Source organism: Poecilia mexicana, unplaced genomic scaffold (genome assembly GCF_051168715.1).
Source record: "Poecilia mexicana isolate PSO_F unplaced genomic scaffold, ASM5116871v1 scaffold_22, whole genome shotgun sequence".
NCBI classification, from domain to species: Eukaryota; Metazoa; Chordata; class Actinopteri; order Cyprinodontiformes; family Poeciliidae; genus Poecilia; species Poecilia mexicana.
The window spans coordinates 8725135-8749143 of record NW_028263391.1 but is presented as its reverse complement, the minus strand read 5'-3'; the positions used below and the strand labels follow the sequence as shown (position 1 = coordinate 8749143).

The following is a 24009-nucleotide window of genomic DNA, read 5'->3' as shown; positions in this document are numbered from 1 at the left end:
CTGTGGACATTTGGCAATAGGGCCAAGTACGGCACGCCGTTTTTATGCGTACCACGTCGCATGAAAAACGGCCTCACTTTCTTTTAATGAAAGCTCTGTGTCATTATGTTTATTAGTTCTCAAGAAGTTTTTACTACTACGTGCCTTGGTGATGAGGGTTGTAGTTTATTGCCAGCTGACATTTTTCTGGATGTCAGATAACCAGGCAGTATAAAGAGTTCAGCCTTCAAATTCAACTCAAGTACAAAACATCCTGGGGGGAAAAAGAAGCAGTTTTTTTCACTGCTTACAAGACTCAAAGTTTATTTTGTCAATATTTATGTCTGTAGCTACATGACGGTCCAGTAGTGTTACCCTCATACGGTGAAGGGGAACTTTCTCAGTGTAAGCAGGTGGTTGGTGAGTGTTGTGTCTGTCGGTGTCCGTCCCTGCAGTTTTGCACCGTTGCTGTTTTTTTTTTTTTACCTTGAGGAATGTGCTCACTTGTCTCACGTTGGTTTTAGTTTGACGTTACACATTTTAACAGAATGCTCAACTCACAAAAGAGCTGATTAAAAAGGTTTCTCAAAGTCTCACACTGACAGGACAGACGTCCAGGTCAGAGATTGTGGCAACTAGGAGATATTTTATTATTTTGTATTACTCACAAATGTAGTGTCCCCCTTCAAAGCCTTACCTGTACCTTTTAAAATCAGAGATACTGTGTTAGGCTTTAAAAAAAAAATGCATTTAAAAGAAGAAAAGTGTATGTGTTGCTTTTGTGTAACATTTTAAAATCATTATTAGGACTAGAGGTTGCATCCATGTGCCTGAGAGTTAGCAGTCTGTGTTCCACAGCTCTGCAGCTAACCCCAGATTTTACTAATATCTCGCATAGAAATAACCATAACCTTGCAGCAATAGGGTCTTGTATTGGCGATTAGCTCGATTAGTATGGTTCCCTTCATGTGTTTCTAACTATTTCACATGATCCCAACAGTGAGATTTTCAAAAATAATGCCAGCATTTCCATACACAGCACAATCCGCAACAGGACCAGGCGAAACAGAGCTACACCTTCAGCTTCCTGTTTTCTGTTTTGCTGAAGTTGATCCCAACGTGCCACTTCGCATAAAAACAGCCTCACTTTTCTGCTAATGAACCTTCTTCATATCTGGGTCTTCTCTCACGTCATTTGAACACATCCCTGATATTAAAGTTGAGTTTTCTTCTTCTTGTCTGTTCAACCAAGAAAGGCTTATGTAAAAAAAAAAAGATTGGATTTTTGTTTCTGATCAGCTGATCACCAACTAGCATGCTCTAGAAATCCTTACATTTGCAATAAATTGCCTTTCTTAAGAACCCTTCTGTTGAAATGTAGCTAAAAAGAAGCACTATTTGTGGTTTTCTTTTAATAAGTTAGTCAAGAACCTGTGACATCTGTGTAATAAAATGTGTTGTTTATTACGGGAATATTAGTCATGAATGATTAACCGGGCTCAAGTATTGAATGTTGCAACCAAGGCTTATTATCAAAATGGGGGAAGTTCCAGTCCACTGGGTTTGGTGAGTTTTGGTTTACCACTGGAACAAAATCAGGTGTCAGCTGGATGACTCTTTCCTCCCTTATTTACAAGCAACTGTAGATGTAACGTCTAACTGGTCTTCAGCAGCCTGTTTTGACACTCACTATGATTCATCAGATCGACTCGGTTCATGTGGCAGTCATGTGACCCTCGCAGACAATCGGCAGGGAAGCAAATACATGAGGAAAAAAAAAGAAAAAGAAAGAGGAAGGGGGTGTAATTGTTGCAGCCATAGGCAACTTTAAATAAGTTGCGTGCGCACACACACACACACACACACACACACTAACTAAGGCTGGCACGTGCTGAGAGCTCATTTTGCAAGTGGCCTATAAATTATGAATGGTACTGTGCTATATTTTCTCCAGCCGGCCCGAGGACATGTATGAAGTAGAGCAGCAATAGTACATTGTTTCTCATTCTGTGCATTCAGGAGAGAACCTGTAGGTATGCATTATGTGTCAATGTCAATACACACACACACACATTTACAGCATACTCTAGGCAATATTCTTTCCTTTTGTTTGTTTTATTCTGACCCGGTCCAACTGTTTCTGTGTGTGTGTGTGTGCGTGCGTGCGTGTGTGTGTGTGTATCGCCGGCAAAGCAAAGCAAAGTGCACCTGAAGTCTGCAGGGAATTCCTGTCAAAAAGTGTGCATGCCGCTCTGAGACTTGATTCAAACACACACGCACACTCGCAGAGAGGCGAAGGAAGTGAGGGGAGCGAAACGTAGTCAACCTGTGTCAGATGAAGCCCTCATGGCAAGACGAACAGATTGCAGAAGCTTGATTTCTGCCAGCGCTCCTTGACCGGCTTTTTACGTTTCGTGCCCACTCTTTCTCGTCAGGACGCTCGCACGATAGCCCCCATGCTCCCCCCCACTCCCCCCCGGTCCGCTTTATGTAGGAGTGTTTTTTTTTTTTTTTTTGCACACTGCGTGAATGTGTGCGCAGGTTCCTGCTTCTGAGAGTGTGAACGAGCGAGACGGCGAGAGGATGTGCTTGAGACAGAGAGTGAGAGAATGAGTTTGTCAATGTGTGCATGTGAGGAAAAGTGCATAGGGGTTGGCGTTCACAGCGCACAACAACAAGGCAGAGGTGTGGGGGTTGGTTGGGTAAAAGAACAGGAAAAGGAAGAAGAGAGGGGAAAAATGCACAAGACTCCTCGTTCAGAAACGGCTGACAGGTTTGACAGGCCTGCCGAGAGCCACAGAGACAAACATGCAGAGAGGGAGGAAGATGTGGGGAGATGGAGGGGGACAGAGTAAAAGCCCAGAGATGATCTGCTTAAAAAGGATAAAACAGGCAAACATCTTCAACCTGCTGTGTATATAGGTTTTCCTTTAGCATTCAAAACGTTGTTTGAAAATACAATTTCCACCCTCCCTCTGGCCATAATTCTACAGTTTCCTCTTTGTGGAAGCAAACAGAGAGCGGCTTGTGATGCCAGCAGACAAGCCATGAATGTGAAGTATAAAAAAAAAAAAATGGAGCAGGATGATGAAAAAACTTGCTGAATAAGAAAGAGGCATGTGATAACATAAAAAAAAGAAGCTTTTAACCGGGCAAGAGTTGTTCCGGAGAGTGTTATGCAATATCCTCTATTCGGTTTTGCATTTATTCAAAATGCAGTTGTAAACAATCGTGTGATTTGTATGGGTGACTGAAGCCTCTCGCTTTTGCCTCCAGTGAAACATCCTCAGTTCTGTCACTGTTAATGCTTTCAAATGGAGTTTGTCCTGGAGTAAAAAAAAAAAAAAAAAAAAGAAAAAAAAAAAAGCATCAACAAAGCCTGCATACACAACCGTCTCTGAACAAAATTCACAAAACGAGACAGGACTACACAGCTGAGTGCCCGGAGACGGATCTCAGCAAGTTGAGATGGATCAGAGTTACTTTAGATGGAGCAGAGAGAGGAGGTTATTTCTTACTGGTTCACCACTTCACTAAAAACACGCATGCTAGAGGGTGCGTGTGCTAGCTTTCATTAAGGTTTAGCCAGCTGTAGCTTTTGTTAGCTTATAGTGAGGGAAGTCCTGATAGTAATCCAAATATTAGCTGTGGGTGAGTAATTAGGTATCGAATGAGCGACACTGGGGCAGCTGATCACACCTGTTGTTGCTAAGCTGTCTCTGCGACACTTTAGCTCTTTTGAAGCCCAAAACATTTCTGAATCCAGCTAGTTTCAGTATAGACAGAAGTATTGAAGCTTAAAAGGTTACCCGCTCCAGGTTAGGTTCACGTCGTTACCAATTTGACAAAATGTTCTCCAGCTGTTGCGAGTGCCTGAATGAACAGGCAAAAAAATCCAACTTCCTGTAAAGTAGCTGCTTATACATATCAGATTTAATTAAGTTAACACCTCTCTGATGCAAAGTGATTTCCAGTATTTCTTCACTCTGAAACCACTTCAACACCGAAGAGCATTCAGGTTTGCATGCTGTCAGTTCTTATGACTGACATTCAGTGATCTGAAAAAGATGGTATCTTTCAGCTCCCGAATGGGTATTCAAGCAGAAAACCTGCCTGTTTCAGTCCCCATCCAATGTGTTTATATATCTATGCTTTCTGAACATAGTTTGTACCTTACAGGTTTTTTCTGTTAGATTTGATATCTTTGCATAAACGACCAATATTGAGGACAATAATATCCCCACACTTTCTTGAAATAAAAACAATGTCCACAGTGCTCCGTTCATGGTTTTACCAAAGACTTAGGGGTCTGGAAGTCCAAAGCCTTTGGGTGGACGGTCACTATTACTTGTTGGCTGTCCATTCAGTCACTATTACTTGATTTAAATCAGGTGCAAATTGGATCTTCCATAACTTAGGAATCCTAAGTTAGGATTTAAAAGTAGTTAAGCCAACAAACCGTTGAGCAGCATGTGAGACGTTGTAGCTGACGTTACAAAAACAGCCACTGTAAACCGATCTAGAAATTGAGAGTATGATATTTGTCACTGAATATTTTATTTTTACTGATTTGCAATGGGCACATTTAAAATGTTGAGTCATTTACTTACCTTTAAATCCCTCGGACATTGAATTCTTTCACAGCTTTATTCAGTTTGACAGCACTGGGCATGAAATTTATGGCATTGCAATGTGTTATACCAAACGTGCCAAGAACACTTAAGAAATTGTGGACTATAAACAATGAAGTTTGCCGTTTACCTCTTAAGTCCATGGCAACATGACTACTTTAAGACTTTGGCGATGCCTGGGATGCAAGAGTCTAAGGGGTTTAAAGGGTCCAGAGACTTTCTGGGCCCCTCAAACATATTCACTGTTGGAATGAAAAGAGTGTTGGCAGGAGGAACTTGTCCATGAGTCTGTCAGGAGTGAAAGAGGGCTATGTAGATAAAGGAGGAAGCAATAGAGAGACGTAGATGGACATCAGCTGGTTGGAAAACCACAGCCAGAGAAGTGGAGGGAGAGGAAAGAAAGGGAGAGGGAAAGAGAGGGTAAATGCCAGCTATTGTAGGAATGCCGTAGCAACATGCAGTGGAGAAGCAGGAGGGAGGTGTGTGTGTGTGTGTAAATTTGCAGGGGTCAGTGGGTTTCACGCTCTATCCGAAGTTCTTCCAATTCTGTGTTGGCAACTTGGCGTCTATGGACGTGAATTATTAGCTAGTGTGGACGCTAGCCTGAGACAACTCGGCACTGCATTCCTAAACAGCAAACACTTGGAGAGTGGGAAGTGCAGGAACCTGCTGCTGGGTGAAAGAAAAACTGTGAAAGGAGGCCACCCTGTGGGCTGCCATCTTAGGAAGGCCCAGGATGTTATTACAGGTTGGCAGGAAAAGGTGTCCCTGTAATTTTAGCTCTTCCTTAAACAAACGGAATGGACAAACTCAGATTTGGGTTTTTGTCAGAGTCACAATAAAACCAGGTCAGGTAAGCTGATAAAAAAAATTAGATAACTGAATTATGATGAGAAGAGGTGGAACTGAGCTATGCAGAGGTTTAATCTGACACCTTGGTGTTTTCCCATTGATTTCCAGACTATCTGGGTTCCTGGAAGATACTTAGGGTACTCGTGTTGATTAAAAGTATATTAATAACTTGAAATTAGCTGCCGGTTTAGCGAAGATTCTGTTCCCTGTGATTATTGTTGAGTTTATTAGCATGGTAACGTTTTTTTAGCTGGTACTGAAAACATGAGCAGGAGGAATGACTGTAATTTTTCTCAAAATTTCACAGTAAAATATGTGAAAAGTATTCTGTTGATATTGAGAGGACTACAAAACTAATAAAAGGCCATCTTTGCATTAGTATTCTTCAAACTATATTCTCTCCTTATGGTATATCATGTTCTGAAGGAAACGGTGAGCTACTGCCCACTGTAGAATACAATTCAAAAAGAGAGAAGGCAACTTTTTATTTATATATATACATATATAAATGTATATAATATACGTAGGCGGTGTACTTTTTGCCATTTGTTTTTAACAACTTTCTCAAACACTAAGAGTTTGCTTTACCGAACCTTCAAAATCATAATCCTTCCACTGTGTTTCCTTTGCATTTGCAGGATCCTTCAGGCATCTTTGACCTGGTTGAGCTGGTAGGAAATGGCACCTACGGCCAGGTGTACAAGGTAAGATGTCCATCTTTTTCTTTTTTTTCTTTACCAGACTTTTCCATTTTATCAGCTTTTATGCATCCTGCTGGACTAAAAAGCAGAAATGTGACTGGAGGAAATGGCGTACAGGAAAAAGAAACAGTAGAGAAATTGAGCTTGTGTAATTAAGTAGAGGACATTTTTATTAAATTTTTTTAGGAAATGTTGTTCGCTTTACACACCCGTCTCTTTCTACATCGTGGCAGTATCTTTCTAACATTCACACGTCTAAGTGAGGTCTTTGAAAAGAGAAAGAGGTAAAAGAGAAGCACATGCGTATGTTGCTTTGCACTTGTGACATCAATGTGGTTTGAGTAACGTTGTTGTCAGATGGACTCAGGGACTCAGCTGTTTTCCGCTGTTGCAGAAATCTTACTGTCTATGTTACTGTCTGAAGTTCCTCTTCCTGCCCTCACCCCCACCGCAGCCCTGTCAGTCTCGCTGCCTTTTTCTGCTTCACCGCAGGAGGTGGCACAAGCCCCCTTCGTAATAAACGTGCTCTTTTAACCGGGGGGGGGGGAGGCGCCACTGATACAGGTGTGCCCCTGTGAGTGCATGCATGCAGTGTGCATATGCATGAAGCTGTGGCTAACAGACCAGAGAGTCAAGGTCAGGCGGTGATGGAAAGGAGCTGTTGTTACAGATGACTGGACTGAATGTAAGGTCAGACAGGGGCCAGACATTCATCTTCACACTTCTGGAAATAATCCGACGCCCTCTCATGTGCGTGTAGGTCTGCGATGTACAGGATGTAGAGCAAAACACAGAGAGAGGATGTGGGAAAAAAAAAAAAAAGAGAAAAGTGTAACCACTTATGTCTGATATGCTTTCTGGCTGAAAGCTTATTTATCAGTCCCTCACACTGAACCACAGACTCTTCTAGTTGCCTTTTGGGGTTTAGGGTCATAGTCGGATCCACATCTCTGGATGACTGAATGGTACACAATGTACTAGGCTGTGGAGTAAGCTGTGGGCTTACGGTTACTAAGCTAAAAATAAAAATCATCCTCATTTGGTGTTATAAAAATAGCTAACATTTCTTAATAGCAAGAAATGTTTTACATGTCAGTTGAATTAATGAGCAGAATAGAAGGAAACTTTGTTTAATGTAAGAAATGTAAGAAAATCTCGGTTTGGAAAGCTCAGGAGTTGAAGTATTGCCACGTGTTGATCTTGGGTGCAAATTGTTGGTCAAATTGATACGAAGGCCGGAGTTAATTAAGCAGTGTGCCCATGGATGTACAGCTCTTTGCAAAAGTATTCACCATTTTGTGACAGTGCAACCACAAATGTACTTTATTGGAGTTTTATGTGATGAAGCAACACAGAGTAGAGTATAAGTCCCTATGTATCACTTCATGGCAAAATGTGATGTGTGAATGACTTGGAGGTGTTGTGCTCTGATATGTCTGTGCATATGGGGCATTTTGATATTTTCTACTATATTTTCAACTTTATGCATGATTTCTTTCCCATCACGCTACACATTGTTGCAATATTCATGAAAAGCCTAATGAAACATCATTTTTTGAGCATTAGCTGCAGTTGTATTTATTTAAGTATGCTGACACTTTAATCAGCTGATTTTTTATTTTTTTTGCTACCTTCCACCATATTGACATATAAATTAGCCTGCAGAATATGATTAAAAGGTAAGACTTGACCCCCAAGAGGCTGGCATTTTTGACATTTAATTTAAACTCGCAGAAAATTAAATCAAGGTGCAGTTTTTATTTTTTATTTATTTTTTAGAAGAATCTGCAGAATTAGGTTTGTGTCAGATACGTGGGGGTCACCCAGCCACTCTTTCCTTTTGTCCTTACATATTTCTCTAATGGTCAGCAATGCGTTTCATCTTTCTGGTGATATTCCGTCCGCAGTGTGCAGTCTCGCTGCACCTCTGTGTGCCTGGGAGAGAGAGATAACAGTTTTATCAACCTGTCCATTCCTCTCTCTCGTTAAATGATACACATCGGCTCCTCGGAGCTCTTTATTTGCTGTTATGTTTGCACGTAGAATTTTGTCTGAATAACAAAAAAAAAAAAAAAAACTAAAAATGTCTTGGAAAGTTGTTTTTGTTACATATTCTCCCCGTCAGTAAACATATTTGTAACGGGGTTGGTGATAGGTGAGAAGCTGCAGTGAAAAGATCAGCTTAGCTTTTCTCTCTCTCTCTCTCTCTCTCTCTCTCTCTCTCTCTCTCTCCATGTTTCCTTCCTCTCCCTCCTGCTCATCCATATTAGTTTTTCATTATTCTTATTATTGTGGAGCCTCATTGTTTTGTCTCATTTCCTTCCTTTGGGCTTAAGGTGAGCAGGATGAGCCTATGTGTGTGTATGTATATCTTCCGCTGGCTGCCTTAAAAGGACCATAAATAGAGAACATGGGTATTGCTGAATAATTAAACACTTTATCTCTCCACTTTGCTTCCTCCCCATCTACTGCTATCAGTTCCTTCCTTTAGCCTTTTCTCTGTTGTCACTCTTGTCACTTGCCTTTCCATGGCTCCCTTATCAGTATTTCCTCTTTTCATTTTGCAACATCCGTCCTTTTCCTGCTCTGGGTTTAGTTAGATTCTCTTACTTGTGCTTTTGTTCTATTTTTCTGAAGGCTCTGAATATTTAATGGGGCTTGAGGGTAACAGGCATCTCCGAAGTGAGAAACCTGCTCAGAAGACTTCATAATGAATGAATGAGGGAAAGAGGCATCATTCCTGGCCTGGATTTTGGAGCACACACTGACTGGATATTTAAATGTCCGGTTAAAGAGACTGGTTTATTTCAAAACTGCTAATTGCAAAAATGCTATGTATCATTTTAGAAGGTTTTGTTTTCTTCAGATTCAGTGACCATTTCAGAGGACCTTGTTGGGAATGTCCTTTTTGTTTTTGACACTGATCCAGGTCATTTAATAGAAGGGATTTGCCACTTTCAGTTCCCAGTCCAATATTTTACCAAAATCAATGCAAAATATACACATGTATGCTGAAAGTGTCCTGTTTGTCTCTGTGTGCTACCCTGCGATGGACTGGTGGTCTGACCAGGGTGAGAGCTGGTCATCGTTTGTGTTTACGTTGTCTTCACATGTTAGCGCACCGTGAATGACCTTTGCAGTCTCTGTACAGGAAAGATGCAGCACAACACAGTGACAAGAGTTTATCTCCATGATGACAGAACATACTGACAGAGCTCCTCCTCACACAAAGTGCTGCACACACACTTTAAATATTCACCATTCAGACCAAAAGACACACACACACCTGCTAGTATGGTTTCCATTTATTTCACTAATGTTGCCTCTGTACATATTGTAGATGTGTTACTAGAGAATAGCAGTAGTTGGATTTTTCTTTCCTTTTGCCATCTCAGCGGCCATTTTTACTTTTTTTAAATGGACTGTGGTAGTCCCGCTGTGTTTCTCCTATTCCCTTAGTCCCTATTTTGCACTCAAAAAAACCACTTCAAAGCTGTTTTTTTTTTATCTCCTTTATCTGCTGGAAATCATTCTACAAAGTACCATGGGCTATTTTTTCTCTTTGTGTGCCTGCCAAATCTTTCTCCTTCTCACAGTAACACACACAATACATGCACAGTGTAGGGGACCATGGAGAGACTGGTTGGTCCTAAAATAGGAACAGAGCAATCAACAGCGCCTGTGAAACCAAGGTATACCTTGATACCAGTAGCAGCCACAAGCTATACTAATGTTTCCCATTTGCCCTTCAGACTGACTGTCTTCATGTTATAGAGATTTTCTTGCTCCAACGAACTTGATGCAAAGAACTGAATAAATTTTTTAGTATAATATGAAGTTCTTCTGGAAACTCCTCAGTTCTAAAACATGCGTGTCTGCGCAGGATAAAATAATCCTCGCATCACAATTATTAAGTTTGACTAATTAATAAAATGCAATATTTTCATTGGAACTGGAATACTGACATTTTAAGTAGCGACTTCGGTCATGAATGTGCATAATTTATGGTAATTACTTTGCTCCTGAAATCCCTTCTTAACCTAAGTGGTGGTCTACTTGAAATAAGAGCCAGCTAATATTGTACAAACCTGAGGTAGTGTCATAAAAGGTCAACATGCAAATAAATGATGGATGCATTGCTCTTAAAGGTAACAAAATTACTCTTAGAGAGTCTCAGCTGTGTAGGCTACAGGGTTATGATATGCTCTCATGTAAATACACAGTAATTCTTCACGTTTCCTTGTTTGCAGTGCAGTTGCTCGCTCGCAGAGGTTTGCGTTGTGAATCCGTCATTGCTTCGCTCTCACTGTTTGCCTTCAGACACGCAAAAGTTCAATCTCTGGAGTCCTCACGGATGAAATGTGAACCCCGACCGAGGTGGATGTTGCTCATTACGGTGGAAACACCAGATGGGCTTGTTCTGTTCATGGATGTATAGACACACTCACACCTGGCTGTGCGTTCATTAACCCACATCCGTGCTGCGTGTTCCCCAAGGCCACGCCGCCCCACTTACCCAGATGCCTCCCACCCAGACCGGAGTCAATTAGCCATGCCTTAGACCAATAACGATCTTTGTTTTTTTTTTGTTGTTGTTCTTTTTCTTCCAATTTTCCATGATGCATTGTGAATTGAGCTCCATCACAACATCACCGGGTGCAATATTGCGATCACAAAGTACGGCCTGAATGCAGGATTTTGTGGAATATTATATTTCAAATGGCTTACATGCAAATATTTAATTCTGCTAATATATTGGACAGACTTTCACCACCCTTGATGCCCACGCCTGGCGCATGTTTTTGTTGGCAAGATGCTAAAGTTCACAAAGAGTAGTGGAGGGAACATTATGACAGAGAAAAAGAAGGAAGGGCATAAAAAAAAATGTATGTTAGTTGTGAACATCATCATTACAGTACTTGCCGCAATTACTTGTATGTCTTCCACCATTCAGTCCCGCCATGTTGTCTTCATACAGCATCTCCCCCAGATGAACCTGGAACTCTCCAACTAATGCACATCATTAGGAACTGCTCTGCTGAGGCTTTCTTCTTTCTAGCTGAACAGATTATTGCCATTTGATATTTTATTCAATAACACGCATCAGTGCTGAATCTCTCTATTATCCCCTATTGCCCCTGTAATCTCATTTTTTAGCCTCTTTTGTCTCTTGTTTTTGCTCCTTGCCCCCCACCCCCCCCTCTCTGCATTACCTGAAGTGCTTCTTCTTCTCATGACTCCCATCCTTCTCCACAACCTTGTTCATCTTCCTCCTCCTATCACTTTCTTACCTTCAGCATGCACAGTAAATCAGTTTGGCTGTTCATTTGACCTCTGGAGGTGCTGAAGCGTGATACCACTGTGCTGAACCTGCCTGTTTGCTGCAACTCCCCCCCCCCCCACCTCCCTCTTCCTGCTTTCTCCTCCTCCAACTCATGTAGCACTCCTTCATGTCAGGAAGCCCTGATTCTCTTTTTCTGTCTCGGACCGGTCCCACTGTATGCTTCAGTGTTGCAGAAAGGGTAGACTTTGTTTCCTTTTGAGAACTTGCAGGAAGTGTCATTTACAGCACTGACACACTGAGTCGGTAATCCAGTGCAAGAGTAAGCGATCGTCGGTTTATTTATTTTCTAAACGGGCGTTAATCATGTGTACAGTAAGAACTGAAGTTAGGTGTGTGGATAACTTTGTAAAAATCTACTAGTTCTGATTGTTTGGACATGAGCCTCTAGTTTTACTTGGTTTTTTTAAAAAAAAAGAAGAGCTAGAGGAACTAATAGTATTGAATCAACTTCTGTGTTCAAAACTGACAACAAAACAGTCTTTATCCGTGTACGTTTTTCAATTTTTGGGACAAAAACCCCCCATCTCTATTAAATATGAGTTCTGTTTTGGACACCACATTCTGCAGCTGTTTTAATGGATTTAACAACACAGAACTAAATTGCAGGTTACAGTGGGTCAGCTCATGCATGTGTGATTCACTTAATATAATCTGGATCACACGCTGCCCCCCCAGCGTTGAGTGCTGGGGGGGCAGCACCCTATAAATGCTATTTTATTTATATAATTAGGGCTATATGGGAATATGGTAAATGTCGCCTGAAGTGGTGGTGGTGGTGAGCCATAATTTAACAGTTTGTATATGTTAAATTACGGGGAAAAAAATTCTGCTGAAATTCCGTAAAAAATGATAAAATGTATTGGCAGAAAATTACCAGGACATTTCCCCTTTTTTTTTATGGAAAAAATTGAAATAAAATACTGTTGAATTACGGGAAACTTCTGACGGAAATTCTGTAAAAAACACTGAAAATATCCTGGCAGAGAATTACCAGGACATTTACTGTATTTTTTATTTAATTTTTTTGTTTTTCAGAATTTCCATCAAAATATTTTCCATAATTTAACAGTTATGTAAAATTTACCAATATTTTGTTAACCCAAAACTGAAATTCTCTCTCTTTTTACTCTGTCTTTTGTGATTTATTAACAAACTTTTTTAAAAAACCTTGGACATTTCCAAATACTTTTGTCCTCCAAACCGTTGAAGTCTGTATTCTATACCATATGTTAATTATAGTGTAAAATATATTAAAGTTAATGTATTTAATATATTCTTAACATAATTTTGAAACAAAATTTAATTGTAAGTCCACAGGAAATGTAGTTGTAGAACACAAAATACTTAGTTTGAAAGTAGCTCATGCAAAGTGATGTAAAAATGAAACCATTCTACAATCAATTTGCAGACTTTATTTTGCAATTTAAGACCATAAATTGACATGTCATCTAGTTTTTATAACTAACCTTTATTATTATATATTAAGAGCTCAACATATTCTTGAACTTGCTAATGTTTATCTTCTGTACTTCACAACTTGCATTTTACTAAACAAATTTTCAACGTATAAATTAAGTGTAAAGCAGTCTTGACTCTAGTCTTTGAAGTCAAATAAACAATTTTGTTAAGTTATTACTATAAGATGGAACATAAAAAAATTGCTTTTGAACATGAAAATCATAGTTGTAAACGGCACCAACAAACTTCAACATAAATGCCGAAAGTCAACCATTATTTTTACGAAATACAGGCAAATTCTACATAAACCCAGCCGGTAACACTTTATTTTAAGGCGGGTGAATAAGACTGTCATGACACTGTCATAAACATGACATAACACCTGTCATGAACATGAATAAGCCTTCATGAATATTTATGAATGTTGTCAAAAAGCGTCATTCGGTAAATCATGACACTTTTAATACAAAGTTGACATTATTGAAAATGTCTTTGTTTTGACAACTTGACATTAATCTAGACAAAGATTAATGATTAATAGTATTCAGCAGGTTGTTTTCTTGTCAGCACAAAGACGGTACTCTTATCTTTCATGTGACATAAGTGTAAATAAAATGATAGTATTATAAAAATAAAGCTGTGGTCAATAAATCCCCACATATTTGTTAATTATTTCATAAGTAAACCAATGATTTACTTATGAAATGATTTATTTATAATATGTAAATAAGTTAAGAGTTCAGACACTGCTCGGATCCTTTTATTGCAATTTACATTGTGGTGATTTTGTTCTTTTATGCTGAGTTTGCATGCATTTCTAGAATGTGTAATATTACCTTGACCTCTATAATCCTATGTCCTAATTTAATACTCGAGTAGAATTATCAGAAAAAACTGTAGCAAGTTTTACATTCAATGAATAAAAAATTAATTTTGATTAAGTATGGAAAGCAAATGTAAGGCATCTTTATAGTGATTGTTGCGTTTATGATATTCTATTTGGAAGCTTGTTTTTTCACCAGGTTCCAGTTTTGTCTCAGACTAACTGTGGTTGACAGTAGATTTGGTGTGAATTATATAAGTTTTAGATAAATCAGTGAAATCTTTGTAAGCTGTTGGTTCAGTGGCTAATTAAGACACACATCACTTTATTTTATGTCTGGAATTTACAAGGTGCAGGTAGTTTTATAGTAGAGACACTTCACTGCAGATATTTAGACAAAGCACATTCATAAGATGATAAAAAACATCCAAGGATAGCTTCAATTTGAGATATCACACACACGGGCATGTTCTAAAATTCACTTTTTTTTATTGCACTCATTATCACTTCCAGATTTTTTTTTTTGTAGACATGACCCTGCATGTTTTGGTTTTTACTTTTATACTGAAGTTTATATACGAAGCACATAAAATACATTTTTTATTTTATGTGCTTGTTTGTTAGCATCTTTTTCTTTCAGCAGGGGTTAATGAATGGCCAGGTTCCCCATTGCAACATCTTAAGTTTGATAAATCTATCTAATCATCTTTTTCCACCTTATTCTGTTTTTTCTCCCTCTCTGCCTGCATATTACCCCACTTGTTAAAGCGTGCCTCCTACACTCTCTTTAGTCTCAGTCCCTCCTGTCGCCTCCCTCCTCATTTTTCAGCATGAGAGCAGCCGCGGGGTGCTTCTACATTTCCCAGACTCTGCTGAAGTAGATTGGAATCGAGGCCTTTGCCATTTTTTATTTACTGCTTCGCTGACTCCATTTGTGCACGTACCGTCGGTGTCGGCGCGTTTTGGCACGCACGGACGCTGAATCACTGCAGGTGTTCGAACTCCAGCGAGGTGTGTCGAGGAGTATTGCCTCTGTATTTCTTCGGAGTCCCGCGTTGTTTGTTGGTTAGCCATAAAAAGTGGCTTTTGTTGTGCATCAAATGCTCCAACACCTTCGGCGACACCGTCTGCGATCGTAAACCAAGACCGCGGAAGCGGTGGTTCTTGTTATGAGCCTTGGAGACTAAAAGACTAGTGCTCTGCAGCGCTTTGACAGTAAAATGGCTGGAAATAAGTTTATCTGAGAGTAAACGTGCGCTACAGCCGTATGTATATCTGGGATTTGTCTGTAGAAGAGAACTCGAAAGTGGAGGTGGGAGACGGTTCTCTTTACCCGCTTCTCCCCCCTATGGCGACAGGTCCTGTGGCAGGGAGGCGATTCCCAGACGTTCAGTCAATTCCTGCTGTTTGCGAATGGCAGTGTGGATTACCAGAAGGGCACAGATTGGGATTACTGGGTGACCCATTTCCTTTTTTTTTTTCTTTTTTTTTTACAAAACAAGAGGAACACAATCGGACACCCTGCTCCATTTTTAGAGGGCTTGCATTAATATACTTTGTTTTTGTTCTATTCTCTAGTGGTTCACAGACATTTCGATCCACAAAATAACAATAATAATGAGAGACTTTGACCATCACTGGTTGAAACCTACAAATATTTCTGCTGTTCATATTAATAGGACAAAATGACAAAACAATAGCCATTAGAGGTATGTGGATGTTGTTTTTTTTGTTTAGCAGATAGCATTTTTTTTAAAAAGTGGAGAAGAGGTTGCTACATTTCAGAAATTTTTCCTGGCTAAAATGACTGAGCAGATCCTTTCTCCTGTGGCTCCTGATATCTGGTGGGGGAGACGTTTGCATCCTTTTGTTTTTTACAGATCTGCTTTGAGTCACACACGGCCTCCAAAGAAGAGAGATTCCCCAGTACAAATGATGCTGGAGCGACCTTTCACAGTCTGGAGCTCAATCGTACACAGAGATGGGGTCTGATTTCCAATCTCAAACTTTAGAAGCGGACTTTACCGTCATATTAGCAAGTAGTGTGGTTGGTATGTCTAATATTACAAAATCAGTAGTGGCTGTGTGTATTCTCTAGAGCATTTTTTCTCCCCTACCCTGCTTTTCAATTCAAATATGCCATATAAATAAACTTAATTAATTGGCTGATTGATATCTACTCAGCAACTGGTACCTGCTGACAATTCTCCTTTGGGGAAATCTGTGTTGACATCAAAATAACAGCAAATATCTTTCAAATTTAAAGCTAGACAGTTAATAATGTTACATATTTAGGTTTTTCCTCTTTTTGTTATGGGAAGAATAACCTCAGCATTTTATATTTGGTTTGATTTCTGGAGATTATCTCAAGTATCCAAATTTTTATTCTGCAATCTGTTGACTGCACTGCTTGCAAAGCGAGTGACATTAAATGCAAGTTTTGAGTTCCTTATGCAATGTTTTTGGAAAAAAGGTTAACCGTGCTTTACAAGGAAACTAAGAACCAAAACTCCCCGTCTTCGGCGTTCTAAAATTACAAAGAAATGCATGCAACATGTGAAGTGGAAAACAAAACTTATCTGATGGAGCTGTGGAAACACTCGTAGGAATGCGTTTGTTCCTAGAAGGAAAAGTTTCCAATTAGGCAGCCAAACTGTCAAATGCTGCATGTGACTGTGTTCAACACGTAAACAGGTTAGAGGAGCCTTTTCACCACAGGAAGATGTTGAGCAGAAGTGCGAAGCCTCACAGATTACCGCTGCTTCTCTTGTAGCAAGCAGAGCGAGCAGCACCGTGTCGCCAAGAAACGTTTTCACAGTTTAAAGCACAGACTTTGTTTAGTGGTTTAAGTAGGTGTGATTTTTCGTTGACAAAAACTTAATTTGAATTCATTTCCAGGCCGACTTAGACTTGAGTACGATCACATCTAAAAGATGAAATATGTGGATAAGAGAGATGAACCATGATTTGCAGTCTTTAAAATCATGGTGGTAATCTTTTAATTTACCACCATGTTTCTTTTGACTTGAAGTAATGTGACTGTGACTGTAATGTCTTGTAGTGGCCTCAGATTTATTATAAAACTCGTTCTGTTTCTCAAGGAGATTGCAAGGAGGACTGCTAACCTCAGAGACTTGAAGCTCATCACCAACTTATTGAGAAGGGTAGAAATACTTTTTCACATGCCTTGCTCAATTAAAACTGGTTTCCTTCATCTTATTGTCTTTTGAGAGCTTTGCCAAGCTTACTCTTAAAGTTGAGCATCAGATTTATTATGAAACTCGCCCTCTTTGCATGTCAGGGGTCCTTGTTGACCTTGCATACCTACATTTGCTCTTTGCAGTGGGACGTGAAGCCGGCTCCTCCACTCTTCACCCGCCGCCCTCTTCTTAACATAGACTCTCACAAATCAAGACAATAGTCGCTTGTCCCCCCTGTCCTTTTCTCTTTTGTGTGTGTGCGCTTAAGGGTGCATATTAGCGAGTTCGTGGACGTATATTTAAGTGTCCTGCCCATTGTGATCCGGCGAGCAGGGACTGTTGCTAGGCTACAAGAGGAAGTGTCCTGCATAGTCAATGTGTCCAAGAAGGGGGTGTGTGGATGTAATTGACTTGGCAAGGGCAGTGATGCGAACACAGAGAAACGAAAAAAAAAATCTAAGCATTCTTTAAATACCTTGTATTCAAAGTGTCAGAGACTCACCGATACCTTCGGGATCATGATGTACACCGCCGGATTAAATTACAGGAGCGTTCGCCGGGTCTGTCTCTTAGGAATGAGACCGACAGCTTCCCTTTGCTGTACGAAAGTGGATTTGTGCTTTGAATGTTCAGCAAACCGGCTTCGCCAGAAGCTCCAAAAAGAGTTGCCACACGCAGCGACTGTTTTCTCCAGCCTGAAATACACGAGCTAGGTGCTCTCACGGCCTGGCTCTTCAAACGGGCCACAAATACTTTTCGTGGGTTTTTAGTTCTGCTTCGCGGAGACGTTTAATTAAATTCACATGCAGATGGTAATTGCTGTAAGAATATGCACTTGTGATACTCTCGCACCTCCTCCAGTAAAAGACGAGTCAAGAGACGGGGATGAGAGGACACGTGATTCAGAGTCGCAATTTCCGAACTACAATTAGTTTTCTGTCTGTTGCAGCAAATATGAGAATCTCATTAAGTGCAGGTTGCACTACTGAAGTATAAGAGCTATTTATTTCCATTTCAGCTCTTGAGAACTATTACATTTTTGTATTTTTCCACACACACATGTAGAATTGTCTGATTTGGTTTTTGTAAAACCAGGAACTGCCTATGTTTTCAGACACATATTTTTATTTGTTGGTTATTTTATGGCTCCAGTGGTAAAGACGATGGTTCAGACAGCAAAAGTAACAAATTCAAACCTACTGAGACTTTTTTCCATCACTGGTTATTATTGTTGCAAACATCACATTTCTTGTCATCTGTTTTACTGATAACAATACATTACATTATTACGCATCGCTTCAAGGCAGTGTGCCTCGAGTAAAGTATCCTTTTTTACAAGCAAAATGTTTAAAACTCCATCACAGGAGATGTTTACCCCATTTTTTTTTTTTTTTAGAATTTAGTTTAAGTCAAATTGATCTGAAGCAATATTATCATTAAAAGGTCGTCTGGTAGCCTAAACATGGCTGGTCTCAGAGCTCCTTGTGGACGTGTCTGTGACTGCTGCTGTCACATTTGGCCAAGATATCAAGAGCAGGAGAAAAGTGACTGTGTGAACATTTAAAGAATGATGTATCTTAATTTTAAAGGGCATCATTACCGGAATAGTGACCTTTTGAGGTATATTACGTGGGGTTCCTTGTTTTGCTCCGAGTACATGCTAAGATCCACATTGTGGTTTACAGAGTGCTTTGGATGCATTAGAGGAAGCAAAGCGGAGGGGATGCAACGAGCCTTCAGTTCGCGTCGGATTCGCCTGCCGAGCTCAAAGCAGAATGCTGTTCCTGTGGCATTAACTTTCAGCTCAATCATGTTCTTGTAAGACCCGCTTTTCACAGGCCACTGGGCCATGCTGCGAGCCATGAAAGTGACGAAAGATGGAAAATACGAGGAGCGAAGAGAGGGGGGGGAAAAAAACAGGCGAGACGTTGTGAGATCTAATGAAAAGGCATAAAGAGGAGATTGTGGGGAGCTAAGAGGGTTTAGATAATGAGAGTGCAAATCAGAGGGACAAGAGAGGGAAAGAGAGTGAGGCAGAGGGGGGAAAAACGCAGATCTAGGTCAGAGAGAAGCAACACTGTCAACGAACTAGTGGAGGAAAGGATGGGCTGGCCTGTGAGATTTAATACCGACTGGTCTGAATGGGATAGATCAGAGCAAGCGGGCCACCCCTATGAGAAAACGCAAAAAGGATGACGGCGTTAAGTGTGAAATCCATTTCATAATTCATTATTAGAGCTGCATCCATCCTCATTTCTTATTTAAGGAATCGCATAAATAAATGTATGACAATATATATCCACAAGGAGCTTTTAGCATCTCGGGTTTTTGGTGATTTGAAGTCGTCCTCATTTTAAGGGATGGAAATTAGCAAATTGAGGTTTAGTTTTTAAAATGAAAACACTGTCTGGATTTTCCAGTGTTCTGCTGACGCTCGTTCGGTCGCGGTGTCGTGTGTGAGGTTGAGGTTGTGTAAGCAAAATCTACCAAAGCATCTTAATCAATTAACTGCTACTCTATTATTCCCATGTTATTCCATTTTTTTTTTTAATAGTTAGTATGTTGAGTTTACTGGTGTGAAAAAGTCAGCAAATATACTAAAGGAGTGTTTTTCTTGTGTGTGTGACTGAGTCTGTAATTTTTTCCACTGCTCCAGCTGTTGCCAGTTTCAACGATCCTTTCTGAGCGTCGACGGCGAGACAATATTTCTCTGTGAATCTGTCTGGTCTGTTATTGAAAAAGTAATTTTTTTCTACGGACCCCACTCTGAAAAAGTTCTCAAATTTGGGCCATTTTTAAATGAATCTGTTTGGAAAGACAAGTTACCGATGTCGAATTGAACTTTTTCAATTGCATGAATAACCCTCATGCTAGTGCCCTGTCCAAGCTATTATCGTCAGGGGAAGTTGTAGTTTGCTTAATGTTGTTTTTTTTTTTTCTACAACGGGTTACAGAGAAAGTTGCACCCCTGACTTACACTCAGACTCCTGAACACAACGTGTTGCTGTTGAGAAAATGTTGCAAGAATTGAAGCAAAGGACAAATCAATGGAAAGCTCTCTTTCCAAACCTGAATGAAAATAAATATGTATCTTCATGTTGGAATCCATTTGGGTGGATGGTAGCTAAAGAAATATGGTTGGTATTAATGCCATGTCATTGCTAACTCTACAAGAAAGCTGTTTTCTACAAGGATCTAATAAACTCTAATCAAGTTTAAACGGCAAACTTGATTAAAGTGGTGCGTTTGCCACTGCCGAAATATGTGCTGAGTCTGTTTTAGTTGGTTGAGGTCTGTCAATAAAATCTCTGGCAGTTGTGAGCAGTTGACGTCTGCTGAAGGGCGGATTCCTTCACCAAGACAAGCTGGCGGGTAGAAAGGCATGGGAACACAGAGAACTGGTTCGATGAACTTCCCGACAGGTTGCCAAACATTTAATTGGCTCTTACCACTGACAATATAATGACAGATTGATTGAACACCTTTTAAAAATAAGGTGCAAGAACAATGGCTGCACAGAGGCAGCCACACCAAGAAAACAACAAATGCAATAAACGGGAACACGGAGGACAAAGTCGGGTCACAACAACCCCAGTGGTTAATATCATTGTTAAATAATACTGTCATAGAAAGGAGTGGCTACGTGTGTATTGGGAAGTCTGTATGGGATCATTCGAAGGTGTAGACTTATATTTTTGAAGAACTGTTTCTGTCGATGCCAAGCTAGTTTGTGCACGTGGAGTGGAACCTGCTCATCTGATCTGAAAACTGTGATGTGTATTTGTATTTTACCCTCCTTATTTGTTCTTATTTAGAACCACCTTTGGCTGCAAATGCAGATCCAAGTGGTTCCACAAGGATGTAAATATTTGCCGATTTTGCTTTACGGAATAATTTCACACAAAAACACTCGTAAGAGAACGAATCCCTTTGTATCTGCGAGTGTCAGGTTTGGAGTCTTGCCTCCTGTTCTTAACTGAATTTACATCAGGACATTGATTGGACCCATTCATATGCGTGATCTGAACCGACACATTGGAGCTCTGGCTGTTGTTTAGGGTCGTCGAACAGCTGGAAAGTGAACATCCGCACTGGTTTCCAGTCTAAAAGGGTTTCCTTTAGTTCCATCAGTCTTTCTGATGACTCTGATCGATTTTTCCTGTTTCTGCTGGGAAAAACTCCCCAAAACATCCAAACAGCCTGTTGATGTCACCACCACCAAGCTTAAGGGTTTGCAGGGTGCATTCAGGATGATGTATAATACATTTTGTGCCACTAACAGCCAAAAGTTTTAACTTTTATATAATCTATTAGAGCAGTGTCCTCCATGTTTGCTGTTTGATTTATATGGTAAACTGTTAATGGGACTTTTCATGGCTTTCCATCAGAAATAAGTTTATTCTTGCTACTCTTGCATAAGGACCTTTTTTCTTAAGAGATTATGGACTAAACGGTGCTCTGTAAAATGCCCAAAGTGGCTATTATTTCTGTGAATGGGGCTGAATGTACTGTGTGTGTGTTTTAAACACTGTGAGAACTGTGCAATAGTTTCACTTCGCTTCACAGTTATATACAGTCTTGTGTGTCACATAAAGTCTTCATAAAACATTGAGATTTCTTAATGAGGCAAGATTTTTTTTGCAGGGCACCATAATGCAGCTACATCATCCTCTTAAATTAACTGGCTTGGAAATGCTATTTTAGTGCACCCCAGTCTCATTTTCAAATTTGCAAATAAATCAGGAGGAAGAGGGCAAAGACCGCAGTGAAGATAACGACGAGCAGACTGTGCTAATTTCTTTCTGATCCTCCTTCCCAAAACGGTCATTTAATAAGCCTGGATGACATTACTGCTCCTGGAGGAGAGATATCGGGACACAAAGGGAGGACGGCCGTCAGCTGGTTCAGACAAATGAATTTCTAGCTTGGTCCGATAATATCCGTGTCTCATATCTGTTTGACACATTCACTATTTCCCGCTTCCTTGGCCTTACTTTGACCTAATCAGTCATCCTCTCACCTACCTCTCCCCCTTTCATGTGTGGGAGTTGTAAAGAGTTGTTCTTTCTGTGAGAACGATGGAAAGATGGGACGTTTTTTTTTCTGCTTTCTGTGTGTCTGTAAGTGTTTGAGTTTCTGATTTGTAAGTGGCTCTAATTCTTTTGTTGGTTTTTTTGAACAAAGCCGGTCCTTGTGCTTGTGGAATTGGGGCAGTCTGATCCTAATGAGAAATCCCTGGTCAATCTCCCCAGCTCTTTCACTCGCACAAAATCCGAACTGTGTGTGTTTTTTTTTTTTTTGATACTTGTGTGTGTGTGTGTGTGTGTGTGCGTGTACGTCTTTGTGTGAGAGCGGCTGATCAGTGTTCAGCCACCCAGTGGTGCTCAGTTTGACGGTTAGCAGCAAAATTACCAATGTAAAAATTAAATCAACAAATTTAACCGTGGAGCTATTTAGTGGGGTCACACAGCTGGAAACCTCTAAATCTTCTTCTATAAGATAAGACTTATAAAAATCTATAATGCTTAAAGCATTCACTCTCATGTATGGGGATCCATAATAATAGCTTGAAATTGCAATGGCAGCACTTTGTGAGATAGATATCAATTTGATGGAAAATATTGTTTTAATGTCGTTACACCCCATCCTGAAGTGAAGCATGCTGTTTTTGTCCTCAGAAAACGAAAACATTCACATCGACTCATGTTTCTTCTCTTTTCTCTTTTTCACTCCATCTTCTCCTGCGTCTTTCCCTTCCTGCTTCCCAGGGTCGCCATATTAGGACGGGGCAGTTGGCAGCCATCAAGGTCATGGATGTCGCTACGGTAAGACACACGAATGCACGCTCCCACATATTCACATACAGGAAATCCGTCTTGAGCTTTTACACCAAAGTGAACCATGCCGCCTAATTAAGAGCGATGAGTCACAGCTTGTGCGTGTGCGTAATGTGGGGGAGATGAAACGAGGACGGGCCCATCGCCATGGCAATATCAGCTGGAATGATTAGGAGACGAGTGTGGTCTCAGGCATGTCTGTAAAGCAGGAGGGAACCTCGGCTATTTTTAGAAACCCTCACACCCCACGCATCCCTGTTAGCACTCAGTTGCCGGAAAACAATGGAAAAAAACAAACAAACCAGGAATTAACTACTGTGACATCCTATGAGTGAATAACGCAACAGAAGCTTTGCCAAACCTGCAGGATGTCGACTGCTCCAACGGAAAATGAAAAGGCAGTTTGCATTTAAACTAGCACAAATAAATAAGAGAAATGACAGCTAATTTTTTTTTTTTTTTTATACAAGAGACTATAAACATTTTATCTAATTAACAGCCACCACAACAACTTGTTTCAAACAACAGCCTGTGGCACTGTGACAGGATCCCCCTGGAAGTGGAAGTAATTAAAGAGTAATGTTGTTAGTGTGGATAATTTAGAGGCCAGATGCGCGCACCGAAGCATTGGTTTGCGTTCATGTATTTATTTTAAAGATTTTAACAAGATTCAGAATGATGATTAAAGATCAGCCGGGAGTGAAAGGCCTTAGGTTTTAAATGTTATATTTCTGCTATTGCAGGACGAGGAGGACGAGATCAAGTCTGAAATCAACATGCTGAAGAAGTACAGCAATCACAGGAACATCGCCACTTACTTTGGAGTATTCGTCAAGAAGCAACCTCCTGGCATCGACGACCAGCTTTGGGTAGGACACCTTTTTTTTTTAATGTAATGAATGTCTTTTTTTTTTTTTTTTTTTTTTTTTTTAGTTTTAAGCTATTTTTATCACTTGTCGAACACATTTTTTGGCAGCCCTGGTAAAGATGACTTGAAAGGATTTTAGAAGAAAGACAATTTTTTTCCCCTCCTGGACTGAAAAATGGAAAATGGAAAAAAATCCAGCCTTTTTGTTTGAGTGGTGGAAGAGAAATCCCACATAAAGGAAAAATCTTTTAACAAAACCACAAGTGTCAATATTTTGCGCGTTCCCTATTGCCAACAGGGCAACACTTCATGTATT

The 24009-nt window shown here is 40.2% G+C and overlaps 1 protein-coding gene across 2 annotated transcripts in view; it reads left to right on the top strand.

The window, feature by feature from the left end:
• tnika (TRAF2 and NCK interacting kinase a) overlaps positions 1-24009 on the top strand; it is a 64486-nt gene that overhangs the window by 6620 nt on the left and 33857 nt on the right. For both annotated transcript variants that reach the window (XM_088002365.1, XM_088002364.1), the window contains exons 2-4: positions 6101-6166; positions 22757-22813; positions 23569-23694. In XM_088002365.1, the coding sequence (XP_087858491.1) occupies positions 6101-6166; positions 22757-22813; positions 23569-23694 (249 nt within the window). The remainder of the gene's footprint in view (positions 1-6100; positions 6167-22756; positions 22814-23568; positions 23695-24009) is intronic.